The following is a 21,896-nucleotide window of genomic DNA, read 5'->3' as shown; positions in this document are numbered from 1 at the left end:
GCCATAAACCAACAACTCCATTTATTTATGTAAGCCTATATCAACGCTAATATCTTTTCTTCTATATCTTCTCTATTTCAAAGTAACAAGCTCCTCAGCGCTGGTGGGATGAATAGCAACACAGCTATCAAAATCGGCCTTTGTGGCACCCATCTTGACTGCAACACCAAAGCCCTGCAGCATCTCACCACTACCCAGTCCCATAATGTGAAGGCCGATCACTTTCTCCTCAGGTCCAGCAACAATCAGCTTGTAGTTTGTAGGTCCCTTCTGCTCAGGCTCCATCATGGCATAGTACATGGCTGTGAAGCTTGTCTTGTAGACCTTGATGTTGTCCTTGCCATACTTCTCGATGGCTTGGGGCTCGGTGAGACCGATGCTGCCGACTTCAGGGTGGGAGAAGACAACTGAGGGGACGTTGCTGTAGTCGAGTTTGAGGTTAGCAAACTCGGGACCGCCGAACAGACGGTGTGCGAGCCGGCGACCAGCTGCGATAGCAACTGGGGTCAGCTCGACTTCTCCGGTAACGTCACCAAGAGCGTAGATGTTGTCGACTGCAGTGTTTTGGTACTCGTCGACGAGGATATGACCCTTCTCACCAAGCTTAACTCCGGCCTCCTCCAGACCGATACCCTTAGTCTCAGGAGTGCGGCCAATAGCCCAGATCAGGTTGTCGACGTCGCTGACAACACTCTCGTTGCCCTCATCATCCTTATAAGTGATGGTAAGCTTCCCATTGGAATCCTTTTCGACCTTGCTGGCCTGCGAGCGCTTGTGCAGCTTAACACCGAGTCTCTCATACTCCTTGGTGACGGTCTCCTGAATCATGGGATCGAAGTTTCGGAGGAAAGTGTCGTGGCGGATGAAGAGGTGAGTCTCCGTGCCAAGGGCGTTGAACATGCCAGCAAACTCGACGGCGATGTAACCAGCACCGACAATAGCAACCTTCTTGGGCTGGGTCGAGATATCGAAAAAGCCATCACTGTTGGTTCCGTATTCGGCGCCGGGGATCTCAGGGGGAATAGTAGGCTTGCCGCCGACAGCGACTAGGATCTTCTTGGCGTTGACGAGGACCTTGGAGTTGTCGTCGAGTGTGACCTCAGCCTGGTTCTTGGAGACGAGGCGCGCCCATCCGTGTAGGTAGTCTACCTTATCGTTGTTAAGGTTTCGCTCGTAGATGCCGTTCAGGCGCTTGATGTAGGCGTCACGCTTGGTCTTGAAGGTGGACCAGTCGAAGGGAGCGGTTTGCTCAACGGAGAAGCCATAGGCCTTTGCGTCGTGGATGGCTTCGGCGAGAGCGGCAGCATTGTAAGTGACCTTCTTTGGTACACAGCTAGATTTCATTAGCGCAAGTTTTTATTGTATGGCTCATTAATCAGTACGCACCCGACGTTCACGCAAGTTCCACCTAGTCGCTTGTTTTCGACAATAGTAGCCTTGACGCCAAACTTGCTGCTGGCCATGCGCGCGGAGGCAAGACCTCCACTGCCGCCGCCAATGACGAGGTAGTCGGTCTCCTTGGTGATGGGAGCCATATTGCGCGCAGATGTAGCGAGATGGCGGGTAATTGAAGCTATTCGCAGCGGGGTCGTTCTCAAGGACGAAGACAGGGTTGATGAGCGTAGGGAGTGGGCTAGAGCTTGCATGAGGTTGCCTCGAGGCTTGACCTTTAGTAATTGGTATGGAGAGAGTGGAAGAGAGATTGGGAGGGGAATGACGTCTTTTAAAAGGGACCAAGATACCTAGGACAGGACACCAGATGCGAAGGGACGAGAATGAGAAGTGGTAGGTAGGTAGTTAGTGTTTGTGGCGGGGTTACTTGAGATTGACGGAAGCGGATTGGATGGGCGTGATTTGAGAAACGAGAATTGTGTTATTAAGACGGTCAATGGAGGGTTGAGTAAGCAATCCGACTTCAATTCAAGAATTGGTTGGTTGATATCAATGTCGAGCTGCAGAAAAGAGATGATTTCAAATCCACCCGCATTGAGGGTGATTTTTTTGATCCCCGAGCCTAGGTAACTACAAGCTCCGTTAGCGGGGATGGTGGTTCAAGGTGGATGGAGGCCATGGCGAGCTCCAGGGTCTCTTTTTTGGAGTCCGATGATGGTGTCAGGTTCCAAATCAGATGAATGGGCATGGAATCATGTTTCAATTCAATTCGATAAGTCCTATTACTTGCTCAGTTCTACGTAAGTACGTAGGCTATGCTTCCAGAAGATCTGACATAAGACTCTCACTAGGTTGACTCAATTTCAGTTCCGAGGCTGATTACAAAGATAGAGGCGAGATCAGACGTCTTTGGTCGCCGGTTCATGATATTATTTCCTGGTATCCGTACTCTGAGACTTCAACTATTTCCTGAAATAGTATTAATGTTTAGTCATAACTGGGGCCACTATAACCTGGTCGCATCATAAACACCGATGATGGTGTATATTAAAACTCTTTTACTTCGCGCTTAAGTAGAGTTAAATGGGCTGTAAACTTGTAAACCTCAAAGACCTTTAACTATGTGAATGGATATGGTTGAGGCTGTGATTAGGCTAATAAACTCGGCTTCTCAAGTCAAATGAGACATCTTTTGAGGCCTCGGAATCCATGGATGCATATGTAACGGGAAGCCTCCGCATATGCATGCATATCCGGCAGCATGGTATCACGACACACCAAGTCTTGCTGTCATAGAGTCTGGAAATTGAAAATTGGAAATTGAATGTCAACCTTTAAATCATTTAGTCACCATTTCCTTTAAGTTTTTGTATAGCTATGGCTTGAGCCGAAAGTCATTCCAGGTGGCACATATCGTTCCCTTTTTTTATGGTAGAAACTGCATATAATCAAATGCCTGTTCCTGGTCTGTTGTGCAACCTAATAGTTTGGGGATAAATCTCTATATAGACAACAGTAATGGAACCAGTATGTTGAAGAACATGAGCCAAATCAAACAAAATACTACTTCACATCATGGTGTTTTCTTCAATATCATCCATTCAAGCGTCATGACGTATAAAGGTGGAGCTTTGATAGGTATGGAGCTGAATATCGACAGCTTGAGGTGAGCTTCGGTGGCCCTCCCCTCGTGGCTTAAACCCTTACGTAGCCTGTGAGACTCTGGCGCGAGAGAGGACGAGTTTCAAACTTCCAGTGCGCCTCTAGCGGATAATTGCTTCTGTCAAGGTTCTTTATCCCCTGTCGCGTCCCGCCGGCTTCTGGTTGGTCACTGGGCAGCCCATCACCATCTCTCATTTGCTCCCTCTCGACTTGGCAGCACCCACCAACCCCCCCCATAATGAATGGCCCAGTCCAGTCCAGCCCAGGCTGACGATCCAATCTCCATACTGAAGCGAAGCACAATTCAACCTCCATCTTGTCTCCTCAACTAACGACATATTCTCCACGCCCGTTATATCGGCTTCACTATCGATCGCTTTACCGGCCGTATAATCGATTACTGCGACCCATCACTATCGTATACTCGAGAACCTTAATATCTCTCCTGGCGCTATCGCTATCCATCGTCCGTCTCTACCGTCCTGGGCTTCCATAGCTCGTATACGCGATCATGGCGGCTGATGAAGGTACTTGGAGTCCACATCCGATATTCTCTATCACACAAAGCTGACAAAACAGCGCCAAACCTGAACCTCTCCCCTGAGGAGAAGCGAACCTATGGACAACTCTTCCGACAGGCCGACTCAGATAGCGTTGGTGTCGTCGTCGGTGAAATTGCTGTCAGGTTCTTCCACAAGACAGGTTTAGACTCCCGTATTCTTGGCGAGGTAAGTTGTTGATATAAATGATCCTCCTACTGACTTAGAATCAACGCTGATACATGAATTAGATCTGGCAGATCGCGGATAAGGAGAACCGAGGTTTCCTAACACCAGCTGGCTTTGGTATTGCCTTACGACTCATCGGACACGCACAAGCCGGCCGCGAGCCCACACCCGAGATCGCCCTCCAACAAGCTCCCCTTCCTCGCTTCGATGGCATCGCTCCTCAAGTTACAGGTGCCGGTGGTATTCCTCCGCCTCCGCCTGTTCCCGTCAGCTCGCCGCCTCCCCCGGCCGCTCTTCAAGCCCAGAGCACCGGCGGGCCGATCCGCATCCCACCCCTGACTCCTGAGAAGGTCGCTCAATATAGTGGTTTATTCGAACGTCAACCTCTCCAAGGCGGCCAGCTTCCAGGCGACCAGGCCAGAACCATCTTCGAGAAGTCCGGCCTACCCAATGAAGCACTAGGAAGAATATGGCAGCTTGCCGACACCGAGCAGCGTGGTGCTCTTGTTCTGACAGAGTTCATTATCGCTATGCACCTTCTTACCTCCATGAAGACAGGAGCTCTCCGATCTCTCCCTAGCGTCCTCCCCGCTGGTCTTTACGAGGCTGCCTCACGCCGTGGTCCTGCCTCGCGTCAATCTTCGACTGGTCCTGGCATCTCAGCCATTCCTCGACAACTTAGTGGAACAGCCCAGGTTCGCACAAACAGCCCTCTCGGTCGTCCTCCCATGTCTCCTCAACAGGGTGGTGCTAGCGACTGGGCCGTGACACCTGCCGACAAGGCTCGATTCGATCAAATTTACGCCGACCTTGACAAGGGGAACAAGGGATATATCACAGGAGAGGAGGCTGTCACTTTCTTTAGTCAGTCCAACCTTCCCGAGGACTCCTTAGCCCAGATTTGGGATCTTGCCGACACAAAATCTCAGGGTCAGCTTTCGCGAGACGAGTTTGCGGTTGCTATGTACTTGATTAGACAGCAGAGAAGCGGCCGTTCTGTCCCTCTACCAACTACTCTACCACCCAATTTGGTCCCCCCCAGCATACGCACCCAGATTCGACCACAGACTGCTACATCCGCCTTTGATCCACCTCCTCCACCTGTTGTACAAGCTCCTCCTCCCGCTCCTAAGTCGGCTTTGGATGATTTGTTCGGCCTTGAATCAGGCACTTCCAGCCCTGCACCCCCTCCCCCTGCTCAGGCCCCAATGTCAACAGGGGGTTCCAATGCCAACGATCCTTTCGCTGGTGGCTCGGCACTCACACCTACCTCTCCCGTTAAGCCATCTCTTACAGGAACCGGTGGTTCAAGCTTTAAGCCATTTGTACCATCATCCTCATTTGGTAGAGGCTTGACGCAACAGCCTACTGGTGGTTCAGCTGGTTCTGGCCAGAAGCTTCCGGCACCTTCTGCGTCCGAGGACTTGTTGTCAGATAACGATGAGGCTAGCAAGAACATCTCAGGGGAAACCACTGAGCTTGCAAACCTTTCTAACCAGATCTCGTCTCTCTCCAAGCAAACCCAAGATGTGCAGGCCAAGAGGAATACCACTCAGAATGAACTGAACCAGGCCACGTCTCAGAAGCAAAACTTCGAGCAGCGACTGGCCCAACTGCGCACCCTTTATGAGAAGGAGGCGCAAGATACTCGTGCCCTTGAGGAGCAACTCAGCAATGCACGGAAGGAGACTGCCAAACTTCAGTCTGAATGCATGGCGCTTGAAGGAACTTACCGTGATACTCAGACGCAGCATCAGCAAGTATTGGCAGCTCTTCAGGCGGACCAACAAGAAAACACCAATCTCCGAGAACGGATTCGTGTAGTCAATGGAGAGATTGCGCAGCTCAAGCCTCAGATTGAAAAGCTCAAGTCTGATGCTCGCCAGCAGAAGGGACTGGTCGCCATCAACAAGAAACAGCTGTCCACTACAGAGGGCGAGCGTGATAAGCTAAAAGGAGAGGCGGAGGAGCTCACCAAGAGCATTGAGGATCTTCGGCTGGCAAACACTGGCTCGCCAGCATCTGCTTCGGCTCAAATTGCAAGCCCAGCTGCCTCGACCTCCAGCGCCAACAACCCCTTCTTCCGCCGTACCGCAAGCACTGATATTATGGGTGCATTTGCTTCTCCTCCTCCTACTAAGAATGTTTCCGATAAGTCTTTCGACGACCTCTTCGGTCCCTCATTTCCACCCAGCGCCTCGGCCACTCCTCCACCACCTCCACAGACCTTGTTCAAGCCCCAGCATACTGGTGCCTCGACCGCTAGCGCCGGTTCATACAGTACCCCTCCTGCCGCGAGCTCTCCTAAGATGAGTCGCCAGGCAACCCTTGCCGCTGAACCCCCTGCTCCCCCGGAGTCAAGGCAGATCAGTTCCAGCTTCTTGCCTTTCCCTGACCATACTGAGTCGCTCTCATCCTCTCGCCAAGTGTCACCCCCTGCTTCACGTGCCGATGACCCTCTCCATGGTTCAGCTGCTCCTGTTCCCGGTGACCTGAAGGCTGCTGACAGCCCCGCCGGTGTTCCTGTTGCTTTCCCTGGCGACGAGCTTGACAAGTCCGATGTCAAGGACGTAGCCTCTGCCTCTGACGATACTACCCGTGATACTGTAAAGGAGGAAGCACCAAAAGTAACCGAGTCTGCAGACCCATTTGGTGGTAACGATGAGGCTAAGGCCAAGGCCGACTTCGAGAATGCATTTGCTGCATTCACCACTGCTAAGAACCATACCAAGCCTTCCCCTGAAGCGAATAAGTCGTCTACTTTTGATTCGGAATTCCCTCCCATTTCTGAGCTTGAGCGTGATGATGAGGAGGAGTCTGACTCAAGTAGTGACAACGGAGGCTTTGATGATAACTTCACACCTGCGTCACCACCCGCTAAGCCTTTTGGCGAGAAGGCAAACGTGGGAGAGTCACCTGAAGTTACTCACGCAGTCCCTGCCAGCACTTCACCACAGCCAGTTCAGGGAGCCACCCCTCCCTTAGAACCCAAGGCGCCCAGGTAAGTGGTTGATCATGTTCAATTTTTTTGCGTCAAGAGTTAACATAAAACAGCACCGAGCAGCCTTCGTCTCCCGCAACTGTGACTGAAGCCACTGCTCAGAAGTCATCGGTTGATGATATCTTTGGCGCGGCAGCCACCGGAACTGCCCCTGCTTTGCAGCAGCCTGCCCCTTCTAACCCCCCTCAGACCAAGGGTGGATTCGACGACTTGGATAGTGACTTTGAAGGCCTAGAGGATGCTAAAGAAGGCTCTGCTGATGAGGACTTTGCCAACATTTCTCGCTCCGGACTGGACGACTTTAACCCTGTTTTTGATAGCAGCCCACCCGGAAGCCAGACCAAGACCGAGTCCACTGCGTTCGGCAACGAGAGCTTCGACTTCATCTCTCACAGCTCAACTGGCGCTGCTCAGCCTGCTGTAGGAACCAACCAGCAGAAGGCTCCCGAGGCCCATGACTGGGATGCTATCTTTTCTGGTCTCGACTCCCCCAGCGCAACTGCTGCCCAGCCTGCTTCCACTGAGAAACCAGCAGGTGCTGAGTCCCATCCTGGTCAGCAGGCTCTGAACCGCACTTTGTCAACTGAATCCGAGCATGATGACCCAATCCTGAAGAGCCTTACAAGCATGGGCTATAAGCGACACGAAGCTCTCGATGCTCTTGAGAAATATGATTACGATCTTGACAAGGTTAGTTGAACTCGATCCACATAGAGGAAACCTTCTAACGTGTATAGGCGGCGAACTTTCTGGCTAGTCGCTCATAATAAACACAACAACAGAGTTGTCTCGGATATTATCTTCTGAAAGAAGGGCTTAATGCATACTGCATACTTGTTTCCTTACTATTGTTTTGTCTGCATCCTCATGATTCCTTTGCTGAATATTTTCTTGGCAGCGAGATTTTCCTTTTGCGTCTGGTCCCATTGGACATGGGCTTGTTTGTCCTATCATCTATCATCTGCCCACACGCTGTAGTATCATGAAGACTGCTTGTTTGCTTAAGCCTGTATTGATTTCGTCTTTCATGTTGCATGCTTTGAGATTGCAGCTGTAGAGATGCAGTTTTGTGTCGCCGATATAATGATACAGATAGAGCACACACCAACAAGTTACAATAATGAGTTATTCAAACAAGCGTAAATATGATTGTCGCTAACAAGGCATGAAACGATGCCCATCATACACAAATTGCAATAGCCTTCTACCTTTTCCCATTTAAGCGCAAATCATGACTCGTCTTTGGTTACTTTACCCTGCTCATAATAGTCTCTGGTCCACGCCCACTATCAATATTGGCAGCCTCCTTCTTGACCGCGCCGATCCAAGACCTCTCAAAGTCATCTCTTGACTTCAGTACAGCCTCAACCCACTGCAAATTCAGGTCCCAATAAGCCATCTTGAACGTCACGTAAGCGTCCACGATAGCGTCGCGATCAGCTGTCAACAGACGCAAGAAGTGTTCTGTGACACGCCAGGTCTCCTTGATGGAGGCACCGATATCAGGCGAAGGGAGTGTGCTGAAGCATTCGAAAGCCGTGGATATATCGTTGAACAGCTTGTCCTGAAATGGATCGGTACGACGGAACTTTGCGCCCTTATTGCGCACAGCAGATAAGTAGCGAACAAGTAGCTCCTCAGCAAAGATCTCAACGAAAATATCGACCAGTGAGTGGTGCAGTACATGGCGGTAGTCGTTGACGTACTCCTCGAATGTCACCACCATCTGCTTCATCGCAGTAGTTGAGTACCATCGAGGCGTAAAGAAATCAGGCATGACGGTACCAAAATCGACAGAGAATATAAGCTGAGCGAAGCGGTTGATACACCATGTGCTGAAGTCGACGTAACCGTCACGCAAAGTATTAACTTCACTCTCGATTCGTTCAAGGTACGCGGGTGTGACATGCTGCTCGACGAGCCGACGGAAGCTTGAGAGGTACGCAAGACGGTTCTCGTCCTCGTTGTCGTCGATGCAGGCGATCTGGTCGTTTGCTGTAGCCACGAGCCAGTCCTGAAGAGCCTGGAAGCCCTCGAGTTCGGGGATCTTACCCTCCTCGTAGGGGATAGCCTCATCTTCAAGCATAGCCTGCCACGACTGCTGACGAGTGCGTAGACGGGCAAACATGGCGTCGATTACACCCTCGACAACATCTGCGCGCTGGGAGTTGGCAGCCGTGTCCACCTGCTCACGCAGCATTCGCCACAGGGCAACAAAGTTCTTGGTTCTGAAGTAGCCATATTCGTCCTGATCCAAGTTTGAGCCCTCGACGTTGCGCTCTGCGAGATCGCGCTTCTCTTGTGCAAATATTCGGTCAATCCACTCATCAAGGAATTTGATGATGAGCTCACGAAAGTCGCGAACAAGCTCCGCCTCGCGGTTGTCGATGACATGGGGTATAAGCTCTTCTTGCTTCAGACCGATCTTTGCCATCTTTCTGTAGTACTTCTCCGGGAAGCCCACGATTTCCAAGGTATGTGCTGACGAAGCCTCGTTGCCATCCACCATACCGACCAGGAAATCGTGCATCAACTGGTGATATACGCCAGCGTATGTCTTTACGATGTTCCACTTCTTTGGCATAAGGTGCGACATTCCAACCTTGACGACGTTTAAATCGTTAAAATACCACTTCATGATCTTGTCCAACTTGCTCGGATCTTCGAGGAACTCTTCTTTTGCTCCTTCGAACTGTTGCTCAGCGCTGAGTCGAATAGCCTGTATGAATTTCTCCTTATAGCCACGAACCTTCTTAGCGCCGTCTGTGATACTCTGAAAGCGGGTTGCCATTTCTTTGTGATCTTTAAGAGCTTCCTGCAGTGCTAGGACACGCTGGTCGCTTGACTCCTCGGCCTCCATCACCACTGCGAATCTCACAACAAGCCCGTTGTTATCCTGGACAACAAGATTGATGAGATTCAGCGCAATGATGCCGACATGCTCATCAAACCAATCAATCGTGTCGTCTAGCCTCGAAAAGTAGTCCACCAGCGTCGCCTCAAGACTGTCGTCCTCTGCGCGCTGTATTTGTTCCATAGCATCGTCGCGGATATTTCTCAATTGGGTAAGTTCGTAGTGGCACGGCAGCAGATTGGGCATGTTGTCGCTGTCCTCATCATCTTCCCGAAGCATCGACTCGACACGCGATATGCGCTCGTTGAAGGTCTCGAGGTTGCGGCGCATGGTCTCGACGGCGCCAAAGTTACGGTGTGCTTGTGACACGAGGTTGATGCTCGCAAAGTCCTTAATCATATTCTGTGACTCCGAGCACAGCTTGTCGATCTTGATCATCTCCTCTTTGATCATCTGGACCGTCTTCTGGCCGTCGCTGAGCCCCGTCATACCCGATTGTGTCGTCTCAAGCTGCTCGCGCAGGCCGCTCCGGAGCTGACCATCTACGGCGCCCTTTTTGCGTGAGAATTCTAACTTGAGCGCAGGTATCTTGTCGAGATCGTCGGGATGCCGTAGCAGCTCTGAGAGCTTGGGAGCAGGTGTGTCGTCCATTGTAGCGGCGTCGAGGGGTTCCGCGCCCAATCAAACCATGATGCGGGGGTATCGTGTCTTTTATAGTGCTAAGCTTGTGCTGCTGGTGTCTAGATATTAAATTCTTCGGGCGTAGGTGAAGGTTGAAGCGAGTGTGTCGAGTTGGGCATGTCAAAGTCAACGTCGCTGGGAGCTATTCACTGTCCCTTACTGTAGGTCGTTCCATCATGTGGCTGACAGCAGAGCACAGCCACTCTACCCAATGAGAGTTCAACACCAACGACACTATCGTGATAGAAAGCAACAAAGTAGTTAAGGAATATTTAAATAGCGAGATTGTATGTGAAACTTCTTATACAACTGATGATTCAGCTTAGGGTATCATTATAGTTACATCTTGACGAATTTATACCTGCTCAACCTTCCTCGCCATCACTTCCAGAGCTACTCGTCTCATCATCGTCATCATCCTCTTCTCCAAGGCTCTGTTCAGCAATTACATCACCTTCTTCAAGACTCACTCCCTTGAATTCAGTGTTGATGCCATCGTCTGACTCATTGCCCTCCCCGTCACTCCTGATCTCACCCTCTTCTACGTCCTGACCCTTATTTCTTCTTTTGCTCGGTTTGGCTGGTCCTTTCTTTCCAGGGGGGGTTTTCCTCTTATTACTTTCTTGAGGGACCTTATCCTTGGGTCCAAGTGCGAAGGTCTCAGGAAGGCTCTGATCTTGGTCAAGCACCCATATTGTGGGAAATTCCAGCACGCGCGTATTTCTCAGTACCTCTCGCAGGCAGTCTTCGGGGTCGAGTTTAGTGACAACAGAAGGCTTGTCCGAAGGGGTCCGGAACTTTGCGAGAAAGAATTGGAACAGCTTCTTCTGGGCTTCTATCTTCTCAGATGGCCACAAGCCTGGCTCTGTGTCGTTATGATTCGCCCAAGCACCTGTAAAGGGATCTTGGAGCGCAAATGACCCAGAGGACCATGTGTAGTTCACCAAGTCCTGCACTTGTCCGTCCATACCTGCTCGCGGGGTCTTCTTAGCCTGTTGCCCTTTCGTCCTCTGCTGTTCTTCTAGTGAAGTGTGGTATGCTTCATATAGTGGCACATCATCCATAACCTTCGACAACATTCGGGCTTTCTTTGGCTCCGCATCGGGAAGATTCTCCAACATCATCCACTCAACTTGCCAGTTGATTCTGTTGGTTCGCCGATTGAGTGTAGTATGGTTCTCCTTCTGCCTAGCCATACCCAGCGGCGCACACACGATAGTGATGTTCAGCTTCCTCAATCGCGCAGACAGAAACCGTTCAAAGGTTCTGCCTTTGGCTTCGCGCAAAACTCGTGTGACGAGAACCTTGCGCTTGCGCCCGTCTTTTCCAGGCTTCCATTTGACTTCTTGGACTGTCATCGGCCGCAATTCCTCCTCTTGCACGATACCACGCTCTTCAACGAGAAGCTTCTCGGCACGTTCGACAGAACGCTCGATTCCATGGAGGAAATTATAATCATGATCGACACCGGCGGGAGTACGAAGTTTCGATGGAGCCATATAGGCTGTTGCGTCGCGTTCGCCGGAACATTCAGACCAGGCTTTGTGTTTCTTGATACACGCGAGGGAACAGGTTCGAGCACCGCATCTGGGGCACTTATATTTCGGGGTCGATATGTGGCAGATTCCGCAAAGAGATGTTAACAAAGGATCAGCCATTGTAGATCGCGACAGTTGAGAAGTCTTGTTGAAGGAGTTGAAGAAATGAGAAGAATGCGCTAACACTTTCAATGGTCATCGCTAACAGAAACTTTTTAATGGGGCTTTCCGCATATCTTATCAGTAGCTCATGTCAGGTCTAATTCAGTCTAGACTAGGTACCTATGGAGTAAAGGTTACAATAACTTACAAGTCTATAGGACACGAGACTATAACGATATATTGCAGTATGTTGAGTACTTCCCACATGATTAGAGACTAGAATAACGTTCAAATGTGTTTCATTCTTATACCCCCCTTCACCCAGGTAAAGAAGGAAGACTATACAAACACCGCTGCGTAGAAGAATACTCTAACATAATGAGAAGATGGCCGTCAGGCTTAACATAGGTATATGAGCTAAGCTGCTCATCAGATGAGGCAGAAAAATGGTAATGACAAAAAAGATATAAGGGACATCAAACGCCGAACCCGCAGGTTTTGATTCAAAGCCAGCCGCCAAATACAAGACAATTAAATCGAAATAAGCAAGAAGTGAGAAGTTGACAAAAAAGCAAGGCTCATGCTCAGACGTTAGTTAAGCTGTTTAGGTATCCAAAACACCTCACTCAGCGGGTGCCGCCAAGAGCGCTGATCCTGGCGCCTGATGGCCTGTGCATCAGGGACTGTTGGTGCTGGAGCTGATGCTTAGAAACGACGCTTGTCTCATGTGCGACCCCTCCGTTGTCGCTTCGATTCTCCTCGAAGTCCTCTTCGTCATCCTCGACAATCTTGGTGGGGATCTCGTCTCTGAGGCTATACTGTTGGGACGCTCGCTCCGGAGTCGTAGCCGTAGAGGCAAAGGACATTGCTGTGCTGCTCCTGTTGGGAATGAGATCCGGGGTGGGAGGGATACTGGACGCCCTCCCGGACCGCGGCGCCAGGAGGGAGTCGTCTCCTGTTTCGGACGTGGCGGCGGAGTGGCCGTCATCGCTCTGGGTGGTAGAGAGGCTAGAATTCCTTCTACTAGAACTCCCTAGTTCGGCATCATGTGCCAGCTGGAGACCCTCAACAGCGGCTTGGCATTGCTCAGCAATGTTTCGGACAATGTGAGCAATGGCGTCTGTCTTATCCTTAAGGTGACGATCGGCAACGTCGGTGAAGCTGGACGACGAGTATCGCTTGTTTCGGGGGTTGGGGCTGGGGGTAAGACGGCCAGGTTCGCCAGCCTGTTGCGCCTCCTCCTCCGCTTCATCATAACCCTCCTCGATCTCATGGGCAAGGTCATCAGGCTTGGTGAGAGACTGGATGAGATGCTCCATGTGGTGGCTCTGACCACCGATGAGACTGCGGAGATGAAGAACAACTCTGCGAGCCTCGTCACGCTGTCGCATGATGGTCATGTTGGTGTGCTGAAGCTGAGAAAGCTCCTTCTTGTTCCTCTTGCGCTCACGCTCAAGCTCCTCGGCAATCTCCTGCTGAAGGACAAGAGCCTCGAGAGCGTCATCACGCTGCTTCTCGGTTCCAGTGAGGCGCACAGAGAGGCGAGCGTTGTCATCCTTCTGTTGATCAATGAGACCAGCAAGGCGACGGTTCTCCCTCTTGTGTGTGTCGATCTTGACCTTGAGATCCTGAGTCTCCTTGGTAAGAGTCTCAGCGAAGGCCTGGAACTTGAGGAACTGCTGCTTCCAGCTCTCAAGCTCCTCAACCAGGTAGTTGTTACGCTTAGTAACCTTGTTGAGCTCAGTGTCCATGCGACCCTTGAGGTTAATGAAATCTTGCCAAGCCTCAAGCGCATCACGAGAGTACTGATTCCTCTCACGAACAATCTCATTAAGATGGCGCATTGAAACCTTGGTCATGAGAGGCTTCTTCACCGATCCACCAAAGACGGCCTTGATACCAGTGTTGCGTCCAAGCTTCTCACAGACGTGGTCCATAACAGCCATGACGGCATCCTGGTTCCACCACTCAGGATCCTGGATGGACTCAACCTCACCGCGCATAACGATGATCTGACCCGCAGGAACGAGCTTGCCACCACCATAAGCGGATCGAAGATGCTGAGGAACTCCAGAAGGAGTGACGTCACCGTTGAGAGCTTGTGTAAGTCGTGTAACAAACTTGTTGCGCTGGCCGGGGGTGAGAGCAGTAGGAGGGCTGGAGGTAAGAACAAAGTTGCGATCAAGGTCAACAACCAGAGCATCGGTAGGGGCAGTGAAGAGCGAGCGACACTCAACAGTGATACCCAAAATGTAAGGGCCGGGCTCCTGAACCAGTTCCTTGGCGTGACGAGCGTGCACGACTGGGACGTAGAGTCCACTCCACTCGTAAACTCGAACGCAGTATCGCACGGTCTCAGCAGCCATGGTGAGCATGGCAGGGTAGTGGCTGACGAAGATGATTCGGCGAGTAGGAGAGATGGCGGCTTCGATAACACCGACAATGTTGGGAATCGACAGACAGTTGAAAAGAGGCCACATAGCAAAGTTCTGGAATCCGGTAGGCGAAGATGGGAACTGGTAGCAGAGAGCGTAGTCCTTCATGTCGATGCGAACAAGATCGTTGAGGCGAGGAGCAGGGAAGCTCAGGATACGGGAAACTTCCTCAGCGTGGAACAGGTTGGTGGCCTTGTTCCAGTGAATCCACATACCTCTGAGATAATCTCCAAGAAGATTGTACAGAGGGTATCGTGAAAGGAACGACAAGCAATAAGGGATCCAGTAGGTCTCATCGGGATTGTCGTAGTAGTCGCTCTCGGTTCTCTTGCGAAGGTCGCGAATTGTCTCGGCCCTCTTCTCGTCGGCTCGCGACCAAACGCGCAGGCAAATACCGTAAAGAGTGTGAGAAGAATCCTGCTGGAGAACGAAAGCATGGTGAACACAGTGAGGCTGACTTCGGCCTGTGCAGATCTCGACATCGTGAGGGAAGCAGGCCTATACAATAGTTGCCACTGGTCAGCTAAATGAATTTTCAAATCGTCAATGGGGTTTGTGTACGCACCCTCATAGCAGAGTGAAGAGCCCGCGCAATCTCATTATCCTGCTCGAGACGTGGACTGCTGCCCAGAATCTCAGGGAGCCAGAACTGCCCAACAGCCCCTTTCATGTGGCCAATCTTGCCTTGGGCGGGCGCCGGAGCCTTGACCCATTGAGAAGGCTCACGACCAACACCACAAACCATGTAGGCATGTGTCAGAGTCTTTGGAGTTCGCTGCTGAGGCTTCATGTTGAGGGTTGAAGGGATGGGCTGGGTGATGCGCGAGTGAAGCGAAGAAGTTCGGCTGGGGATCAGGAGGTTCTGATCAGCGCCCTGGTCGCGGGTGCTGGGCCTGCCATCGCGGTCGCTAGTCCGAGGACGGGTAAAGGAGGGATGGGTGTTCAAGGAGGGAGGCATTGTTGATAGATAGGTAGTGTTGAGCCTGAAAAGGCCTCTCGTTTTCCTTCGTAAATTCGGATATCTTCGATATAGTAGTTGTCGTCGGAATGACTTTTTTGAGAATAGTCGTTATGCTCTCAAATTATGCTGTCTTTATTCCTGAGTTATACTGACTAGCAGGTCTGGTCAGTCCTGGAACTTGTCTTGGAGTGCCCGAATTGCTTGAGGCTCCGCACCGCACTCAAGGCTTCATTCAATGCTCGAGTCAACCGGGCTTTGAATAGGAAAGCAAGGAAGAAAAGAGAGAGAAGGTTGAAACTCGAGAAACGAGGAGAGAGATGAAGGAAAAGTAAAGGGAGAAGAGGCGAGAGAAGCCTTGAATGGGTGTACGTCGGGGAGTGGGGGTGAGTGGAGAACTATGGAAAGGTACCAGGTAGGCCTACCTCTACCTCCAGCTACCTACCTAGAGCTAGGTGCTAAGGTACAGAGCCAAGAGACGCGAGACAGCTTCTGAAGGAATGAGGCCAAGTAAGTACCTATACGTACTGTTTTCAGTTGAGAATGGATGGATACATAGAATGGGAGCTCCCGTCCGTTGAAATGGAGCGAAAGTGGAGGAACAACAACGGCAGAAATGAACCAGAAGCACTCAACGAACAGGGCTTCATCGGGCGAAATTGTGAGACAGATGGCGCACAAGGGGGGCTTTGATCCCCTGCCAGTCAACTTTCTAGGTTGGGATAGGCACTGTGACTGGTTTCTCCTAGTTTGGTGCGCCGGGCATTTATCAGTAAACAAGAAGGGTAGGAACTGAAAACAATTGAGTCGTATTTGTCGGCGCAGTCATGCAGAACAGATAATGTGATTATGTGTAACCAATCTTTTCGCGTGTAAGTGAGTGACTGGGCTGTGTGTGTGTGTGTGTGTGTGTGTGTGTGTGTGTGTGTAGGTGAATATGTATGCTGGTGTTGACTTTTTGTCACAGTCTCACAGACAAATAACTCAACGAAAATGAATTACCCCTATGCTTCTAGATCCCTCCCTACAGTCAATAAACATCTTACACTGCCGTAGCTCACTGAAGCACCTGCAGAGTCAAGGCAAGGGGATGCCGTCCGTCTCTCAAACACTACAGACGATGCATGTACCGGTACCTGACGTACCGTACCTACATTAGGGGCTAGATGAGGAGCTACAGAGGTCCAATCCCTCCATCCATTGGGGGGCCGAGATGCTGGGGCCGTCAGGGGCACTCTGTACGGCTTCTGCAGGGGTCATGGGTCCCTAGGTTCCGGGTACATGGCGGACAGGACGGCGGTATTTTTATTCATGGCGCTCAGCGTTGGACGCGACGTACGTTATGACTCGTGAACGGACCTCATATAGTAGGGTCGGACGTTGTGATATTCATTTGGTTAGAGTTACCAAATCATGCAGGTTTCTTTGCTTTGTTCTCGTCGTCAGGGAGAAAGAAGTTCCATGACATGTCATAACTAACGTCTTTGTTGGCGGCTTCTTAGCCTCCAACGCCAACAGTCAAGTGGCGAGATCTAGAGTTCGAGGGGAACTCCTTTTCGGACCTAGAGTTGATTTGAGGGCCGGGGAAACTCAAACCACGAGACAAGCATTGCCATGTCAGGTAACGGATACTAGACCTGACTAGAGCCGGAGCACCTGGGTACCGGTCTCCAATAAACACACACACACGCACACGCACAAACAATAGCATTGCGCTGTTTGTTGTTGAACTGACGTTGGAGTCCCATTGTCGCAGGGGGCCAGTGCCGTTCTGTTATATTGACAATGTCAGCCAAGAATTGAACATGACACTTCTTCATACTTCTGTCACTTGGTTTGATTGCCCGGGCTACAGTCATTTACGCATCTGTTTCTCCAGTGACTATCACAGAAGCAGGCAAAGGCTATTGTCTCTGAAGAAACCCCATTCCTACAGGTTATACATCTTCATCGCCCTAGGATAATTAAACCATTCCTGCCGTTTCTTCAAGTCGACCTGAGGTCTCTGATTCTTCTTCCATAGCGTGATCTTATGCCCAGGGATCGTCACCCCCACTCTATCAACCCCGGCTTGAGAGATAAAACAGCCAATCGTAATCGAGAACAGTGAGCTCTGGTCCCCAACGTGGGAAATTGTCTGTGGTTGATGTTGACTTTCAGAATCTTCTGATGGTAATGAACAATACGACAGTATCTTTTCTTCCCTGTGTGTCTGTCGGTCGGTCTGTGTGATGCAACATGAAGGGACAAAAAAGCAAAACGCCTTCTCGGAACCTAACGGTCAAGTGATCTATCTAACTATCAACCAAAGCCAGACCAGATGAAGGAGGTCGAAGACGGACGGCGCGCGTTTGGAGTACAGTGACAACTTGAATTGAGACTTATTAATCGCACTAATTATGGAAATGAACAAGAAAACGACAACTCCGGAATGTCTTGTATTACAAGACACAAGCATATCACTCTAATACCTTGCCTAGCCTTGCCTAGCACAAGTACATCAGACTCTAGCTAATTGCTTACTGTGCTCAATCAAGTTGGCATTGTTTCTCTCCAAACATTCTATGATTATACGTAGCAATGTCTGAAGTTTGGTCCGAAGCTTGACCTTCTCTGTCCCAGACGATGATAGGCTCAACGGGCGATGTGACCAGGCGCGGAAACGATCGACAGGGGTCCCTGGGCGGAGAAACGAAACAGGAAAGCCAATGCGGTCTCTCTGGCAAGCCCTTCAGGTTAGTTGAGGTCAATAATCAATAGTCGAAGTCGTTAAGAAACAATATGTAACTAACTTGGAGAAGGTGGTGATGTTTTCAGCTGTGGTCACGCCAAGTTACAGTACCGATAGGCGTTTGCATTTGCATCGTCCCCTGCTCCTCGCTTCTGTACGGTTTACCTGATGATGCATGCACTCTAGAATCCATCACTGCAACGTCTCCACCACTTGAGATTCGTCTGTCTGTGTCTGTGTCTGTGTCTGTGCAGACAGGATCGCCACTGCTGGAGAACAACACCAAGGCTCAACTCGAGCCATTATAATCTACTTTCAAACTTTAACATTTCATTCTCACCAGGCCATAATTACATATGTATATTGCCGCGAAGCCACTGAATGCTGCAGACATTGATTTGACTTTCCGTTAATGGAACCCCCGAGCGATCAACAGTAGATCAATATCCACGAGGCTTTCTTCAACATGTCAGTGGCCCTTGGTTTTTTGAGGCCAATAAGCTTACCGTTACTTGAAGTCGCGTATAATAGATAACCGGTTTACATATGTATACATGAATCCCGCCACCGGTTCGTGGCAAGAAACGTTGAAGGTCTAAACAAAGCAACATTGGATCCTGGGCATTTATGCCTCGTACCTGATCCCTGCTGCAGAAACCCAGCTGAGGAAACTGGATAATAATAGCTGAATTATACATATATACGGAGTACTATGGAGTGCATACATATGTTGCATCAGGTGTCTATCTGCGAAGTACGGAGTACTGTTTGTCTTGTCATCAACCGGCCAAAGGAAATGCCGTGATGGATATCTCCATTTCTTACAACACTGTACTGTCTTCCGTACATACGAGCTTCTTTCAGGTTCAAGCACTAATCATGAGCCAATGTCGCCTGTACACAAATTCTATGTACCAAACTACCGGGCTTTTATCCACTCCCCCTGGACTTATGTCCCATGCTCATGACGCTATACGGCCGCCGCGCGTTTCAAGTCCTAGATGGCGTCCATCTAGGCACAGCACCAATGGCCTCTGGGCCTTCAAGGCTTGACCTAAACAATGGCTTTGTTATCTCGAATTTGTTAGCATCTCTGCGTGTATTCGCTCACTATAATTATGTCCATCTTTAGTCGCCTCTACTCCTGCTTACGATATCCCCGTTTCACCATACGCCTCAAGGCTCAGGCCAAGAATCAGAATCAGAATCAGAATCAGATACTCCGTACTGCACTCGACTTGTCAATTGAGACATGTCATCGCTCATCTCGTATAGACGAAAAGCCTCTCTCATCCATCAACCCAAAGCAAGGCAAAGCAAAAGCAAAAGCAAAAGCCAAGGCAATTAATTGTTAGGCGAGGTCCTTACCTAATTCTCTTCTCCCCCGGTCCATGCTCCTTATCCCGTCCTCCTGATCCGCGTCTAATAAAAGGCCCATGTCCTTATTAGCCAGGGCTTGCTTTTGCTTTTGCCTTTGCCTTTTCTCCTCTGCTGCTGATGATGATGATATTTCTTTCCGTTGCGCACTTACCCACGTGCATTCTGTGCTCTGTGCTCCCGGCCTGTCAAACTATACAGACGCCGAGATAGTCTAGATAGTCAATACCTTAGGTAGTCTAGTATGTCCGTGAACCCCGAGGAACATGCTCGCTTGGATGTCGGTCTCGTTTCGCTATAAGCGTACTACTTTGTCGATCCTCCTCTCGGTAATGCTAAAAATTCGACATTTCAGATTTTTCTCAACTGCTACGGCTTACTATTTCGCCGTTCATGAATAATGCTGTCTTGGCCTCTGGGAACATGGCTGTCACTTGTCAGATGCAGCATCACATTCCAAAGAATTTCTCTGTTGGCAGAGTTGATCGAGTCAAGAAAGACTCGGGGTGTTTCTAATCCTGAAGATAGAGCTATGCCTAGAATTATGCTTGTACAAACGCAATGGGCCAAGTAATCTCTTATGCAGCTTCCCTGTGCCTCGCATTCATAGTACAATGCTCACCGACGACATAACATAGCATGTCTTATAATCATGGGTAGACCGCTCTATTGGGCCCCAGCTGAGCTCCGTTGTTTCCGATGATGACATTGTTAATTCCCTTGTTTTGTCTTACTTGCATTGGCGTAGGAATGCTTGTTTGATGGTATCACGATCCAGGGTATGGTGTTGCACGTTTGCAACCAACTGATTCAGGCGCGCGTGACACTTTGATTCAATAATCGTGTACTGATGCAACTGCATACTCGACATGATTTTAATATTTTTCTGCATTTCTAATTTGCACTATTGTTCATTTGTACTGTCTCATGTGTGATCCGAAATCCAGCAAATGTGCTTGTGTGTGGTATCAACGGTATGCCAAAGAACAGAACCGGGAAATCGTGAAATGCCCAGACTCCAAGCCTCCCACGTAAAAGAACAGAAGAAAAACCAAAGCCAATGTTGTCTCATTCCTCTAGGGCCATAACCTCCGATACCTTCTTAACTGCCTCCTCGAGGTCATTCCCCAGATTCATCACTCGAGTGATCAAGCTGCTACCATCCAGCTTATGCCCCAGGCTTGAGGGAAGAACAAGTTGGCCTTGTTCGGCGGTGGCTGGCAAGACATCGGACTTTTCTGCCTTCGACTCGCCGTTCGCTAACCGGGTTAAGTTCGATATTTGTTGATCTTGTACAACCCCTTGGCGGCTGATGTTGATCCAGAACAAGGAGACGTCTTTCCCGCAGACAACTTCAAGAATGTCTTGAATAACTCGTTGGCTCGATATGTTGTTCGCCAGAGAAGCTGTCACCAGGATAGTGTAGCCCTGGTCTGCCAATCTTCGGATCTCATGAAGGTAGGCTGATCGATACTCTCGCTGATATGCGTGAGCGCAAAATGGTCCAGCCATAATGGGACTGTCGACTATCTGGATCTTCTGGCCGGGGAGTCGTTCTTTGAGGTTCTTCACAATGCTTGTTTTCCCCGTGCCTGGCAACCCATTGAGGACCAACACTCTGCCTTTCTTGGGCTCATCCACGGGAGCCTCGACAGTATCAGCACCGACTGCCATGTCTGCGGTTAATAGTGGTTCTTGATTATCCTCCATAGTCTTGGATTGTATGTTATGGGCGTCCAAACTGAGTATTGACTGAGACTGTGTAAGTCGGAACATTAAAGACATTGAGTCAAAAAAAACATTCGACAAAAGGAAAGAGAACTTGGAACCCACCGTGAAAGAAAGACGACAACTCAGGAATACCACAAAGAACAACCGAACGGAGGTGACTCACTGACGCCCCTTCATCCCCTATATCTTACTGATTTGTTATAACCTCGAATACATCACCAAAGCTGTGCTTTAGATATGGCTTATTACCGTACGTACGGAGCGTATTGGTTACAAAATTCACGACATCCTCTTTAATACAATTTGTTTGTGACAGAGTTAGGAGAAGTTAGTTTATGACTCATATTAAGGAGCCTGCAGCTCACCTTATGAGTATTCACTGTAGATTCTACGACTTCTTTAGACGTGAATTGCCGACAAAACACCCAGTGGGCGAGCTATCCGGTGTAATTCAAGGGGCACTCTCCCTCTTCAGAAGCTCACTGTGTTTGGCTCGAGGCTTTGGAACTTCTCTTGAAATGTCCTCTGATGCATATTTTATAAGATTCAGACACCACCTATCATGTCTATGAATGAAAGTGAGAATAAACAAAGCTCAAGATCTGGAAACCTTATGCTGGGCTGTATAACAAGGACATGGAGGCATTCCGGCACCTCAAAATGAGGAACCGGGTATATAGAGAGTTTTGCGTCCGAATAGCGCTGT

The 21,896-nt window shown here is 49.9% G+C and overlaps 6 protein-coding genes across 8 annotated transcripts; 1 reads left to right on the top strand and 5 right to left on the bottom strand.

Moving 5' to 3' along the window:
- Position 1: 1 nt before the first annotated feature.
- On the bottom strand, positions 2 to 2,139 carry FVEG_04856 (glutathione reductase). Of its 3 annotated transcripts, none has more exons than XM_018892769.1 (3): positions 1,743 to 2,116; positions 1,387 to 1,661; positions 2 to 1,333 (listed from the first exon to the last, which is right to left on the bottom strand). In XM_018892769.1, the coding sequence occupies exons 2-3, from the start codon at positions 1,644 to 1,646 to the stop codon at positions 73 to 75; spliced, it is 1,521 nt and encodes a 506-aa protein (XP_018749517.1). In that variant the 5' UTR covers positions 1,647 to 1,661; positions 1,743 to 2,116; the 3' UTR covers positions 2 to 72. The 3 variants fall into 3 exon arrangements, with proteins under 3 accessions (XP_018749517.1, XP_018749518.1, XP_018749516.1); XM_018892770.1 differs by having other exon boundaries at positions 1,387 to 1,654; positions 1,743 to 2,050; XM_018892768.1 differs by having other exon boundaries at positions 1,387 to 2,139.
- Positions 2,140 to 3,060: 921 nt separating this feature from the next.
- FVEG_04855 (hypothetical protein) lies at positions 3,061 to 8,000 on the top strand. The gene is made up of 5 exons (XM_018892767.1): positions 3,061 to 3,581; positions 3,634 to 3,782; positions 3,845 to 6,783; positions 6,837 to 7,473; positions 7,521 to 8,000. The coding sequence occupies exons 1-5, from the start codon at positions 3,566 to 3,568 to the stop codon at positions 7,548 to 7,550; spliced, it is 3,771 nt and encodes a 1,256-aa protein (XP_018749515.1). The 5' UTR covers positions 3,061 to 3,565; the 3' UTR covers positions 7,551 to 8,000.
- Positions 7,778 to 10,448, bottom strand: FVEG_04854 (hypothetical protein). Its single transcript, XM_018892766.1, has one exon. The coding sequence runs from the start codon at positions 10,286 to 10,288 to the stop codon at positions 8,030 to 8,032; it is 2,259 nt and encodes a 752-aa protein (XP_018749514.1). The 5' UTR covers positions 10,289 to 10,448; the 3' UTR covers positions 7,778 to 8,029.
- A 127-nt stretch (positions 10,449 to 10,575) lies between these two features.
- On the bottom strand, positions 10,576 to 12,019 carry FVEG_04853 (hypothetical protein). Its single transcript, XM_018892765.1, has one exon. It carries the CDS (start codon positions 11,974 to 11,976, stop codon positions 10,684 to 10,686), a length of 1,293 nt encoding a protein of 430 aa, XP_018749513.1. The 5' UTR covers positions 11,977 to 12,019; the 3' UTR covers positions 10,576 to 10,683.
- A 68-nt stretch (positions 12,020 to 12,087) lies between these two features.
- Positions 12,088 to 15,709, bottom strand: FVEG_04852 (hypothetical protein). Its single transcript, XM_018892764.1, has 2 exons — positions 14,959 to 15,709; positions 12,088 to 14,891 (listed from the first exon to the last, which is right to left on the bottom strand). The coding sequence occupies exons 1-2, from the start codon at positions 15,349 to 15,351 to the stop codon at positions 12,585 to 12,587; spliced, it is 2,700 nt and encodes an 899-aa protein (XP_018749512.1). The 5' UTR covers positions 15,352 to 15,709; the 3' UTR covers positions 12,088 to 12,584.
- Positions 15,710 to 20,513: 4,804 nt separating this feature from the next.
- Positions 20,514 to 21,179, bottom strand: FVEG_04851 (hypothetical protein). The gene has a single exon (XM_018892763.1). It carries the CDS (start codon positions 21,167 to 21,169, stop codon positions 20,528 to 20,530), a length of 642 nt encoding a protein of 213 aa, XP_018749511.1. The 5' UTR covers positions 21,170 to 21,179; the 3' UTR covers positions 20,514 to 20,527.
- Between the last annotated feature and the right edge of the window lie 717 nt (positions 21,180 to 21,896).

This window comes from Fusarium verticillioides, chromosome 4 (assembly GCF_000149555.1).
Source record: "Fusarium verticillioides 7600 chromosome 4, whole genome shotgun sequence".
Taxonomy (NCBI): domain Eukaryota; kingdom Fungi; phylum Ascomycota; class Sordariomycetes; order Hypocreales; family Nectriaceae; genus Fusarium; species Fusarium verticillioides.
This window is presented reverse-complemented; position numbering and strand designations above follow the sequence as displayed.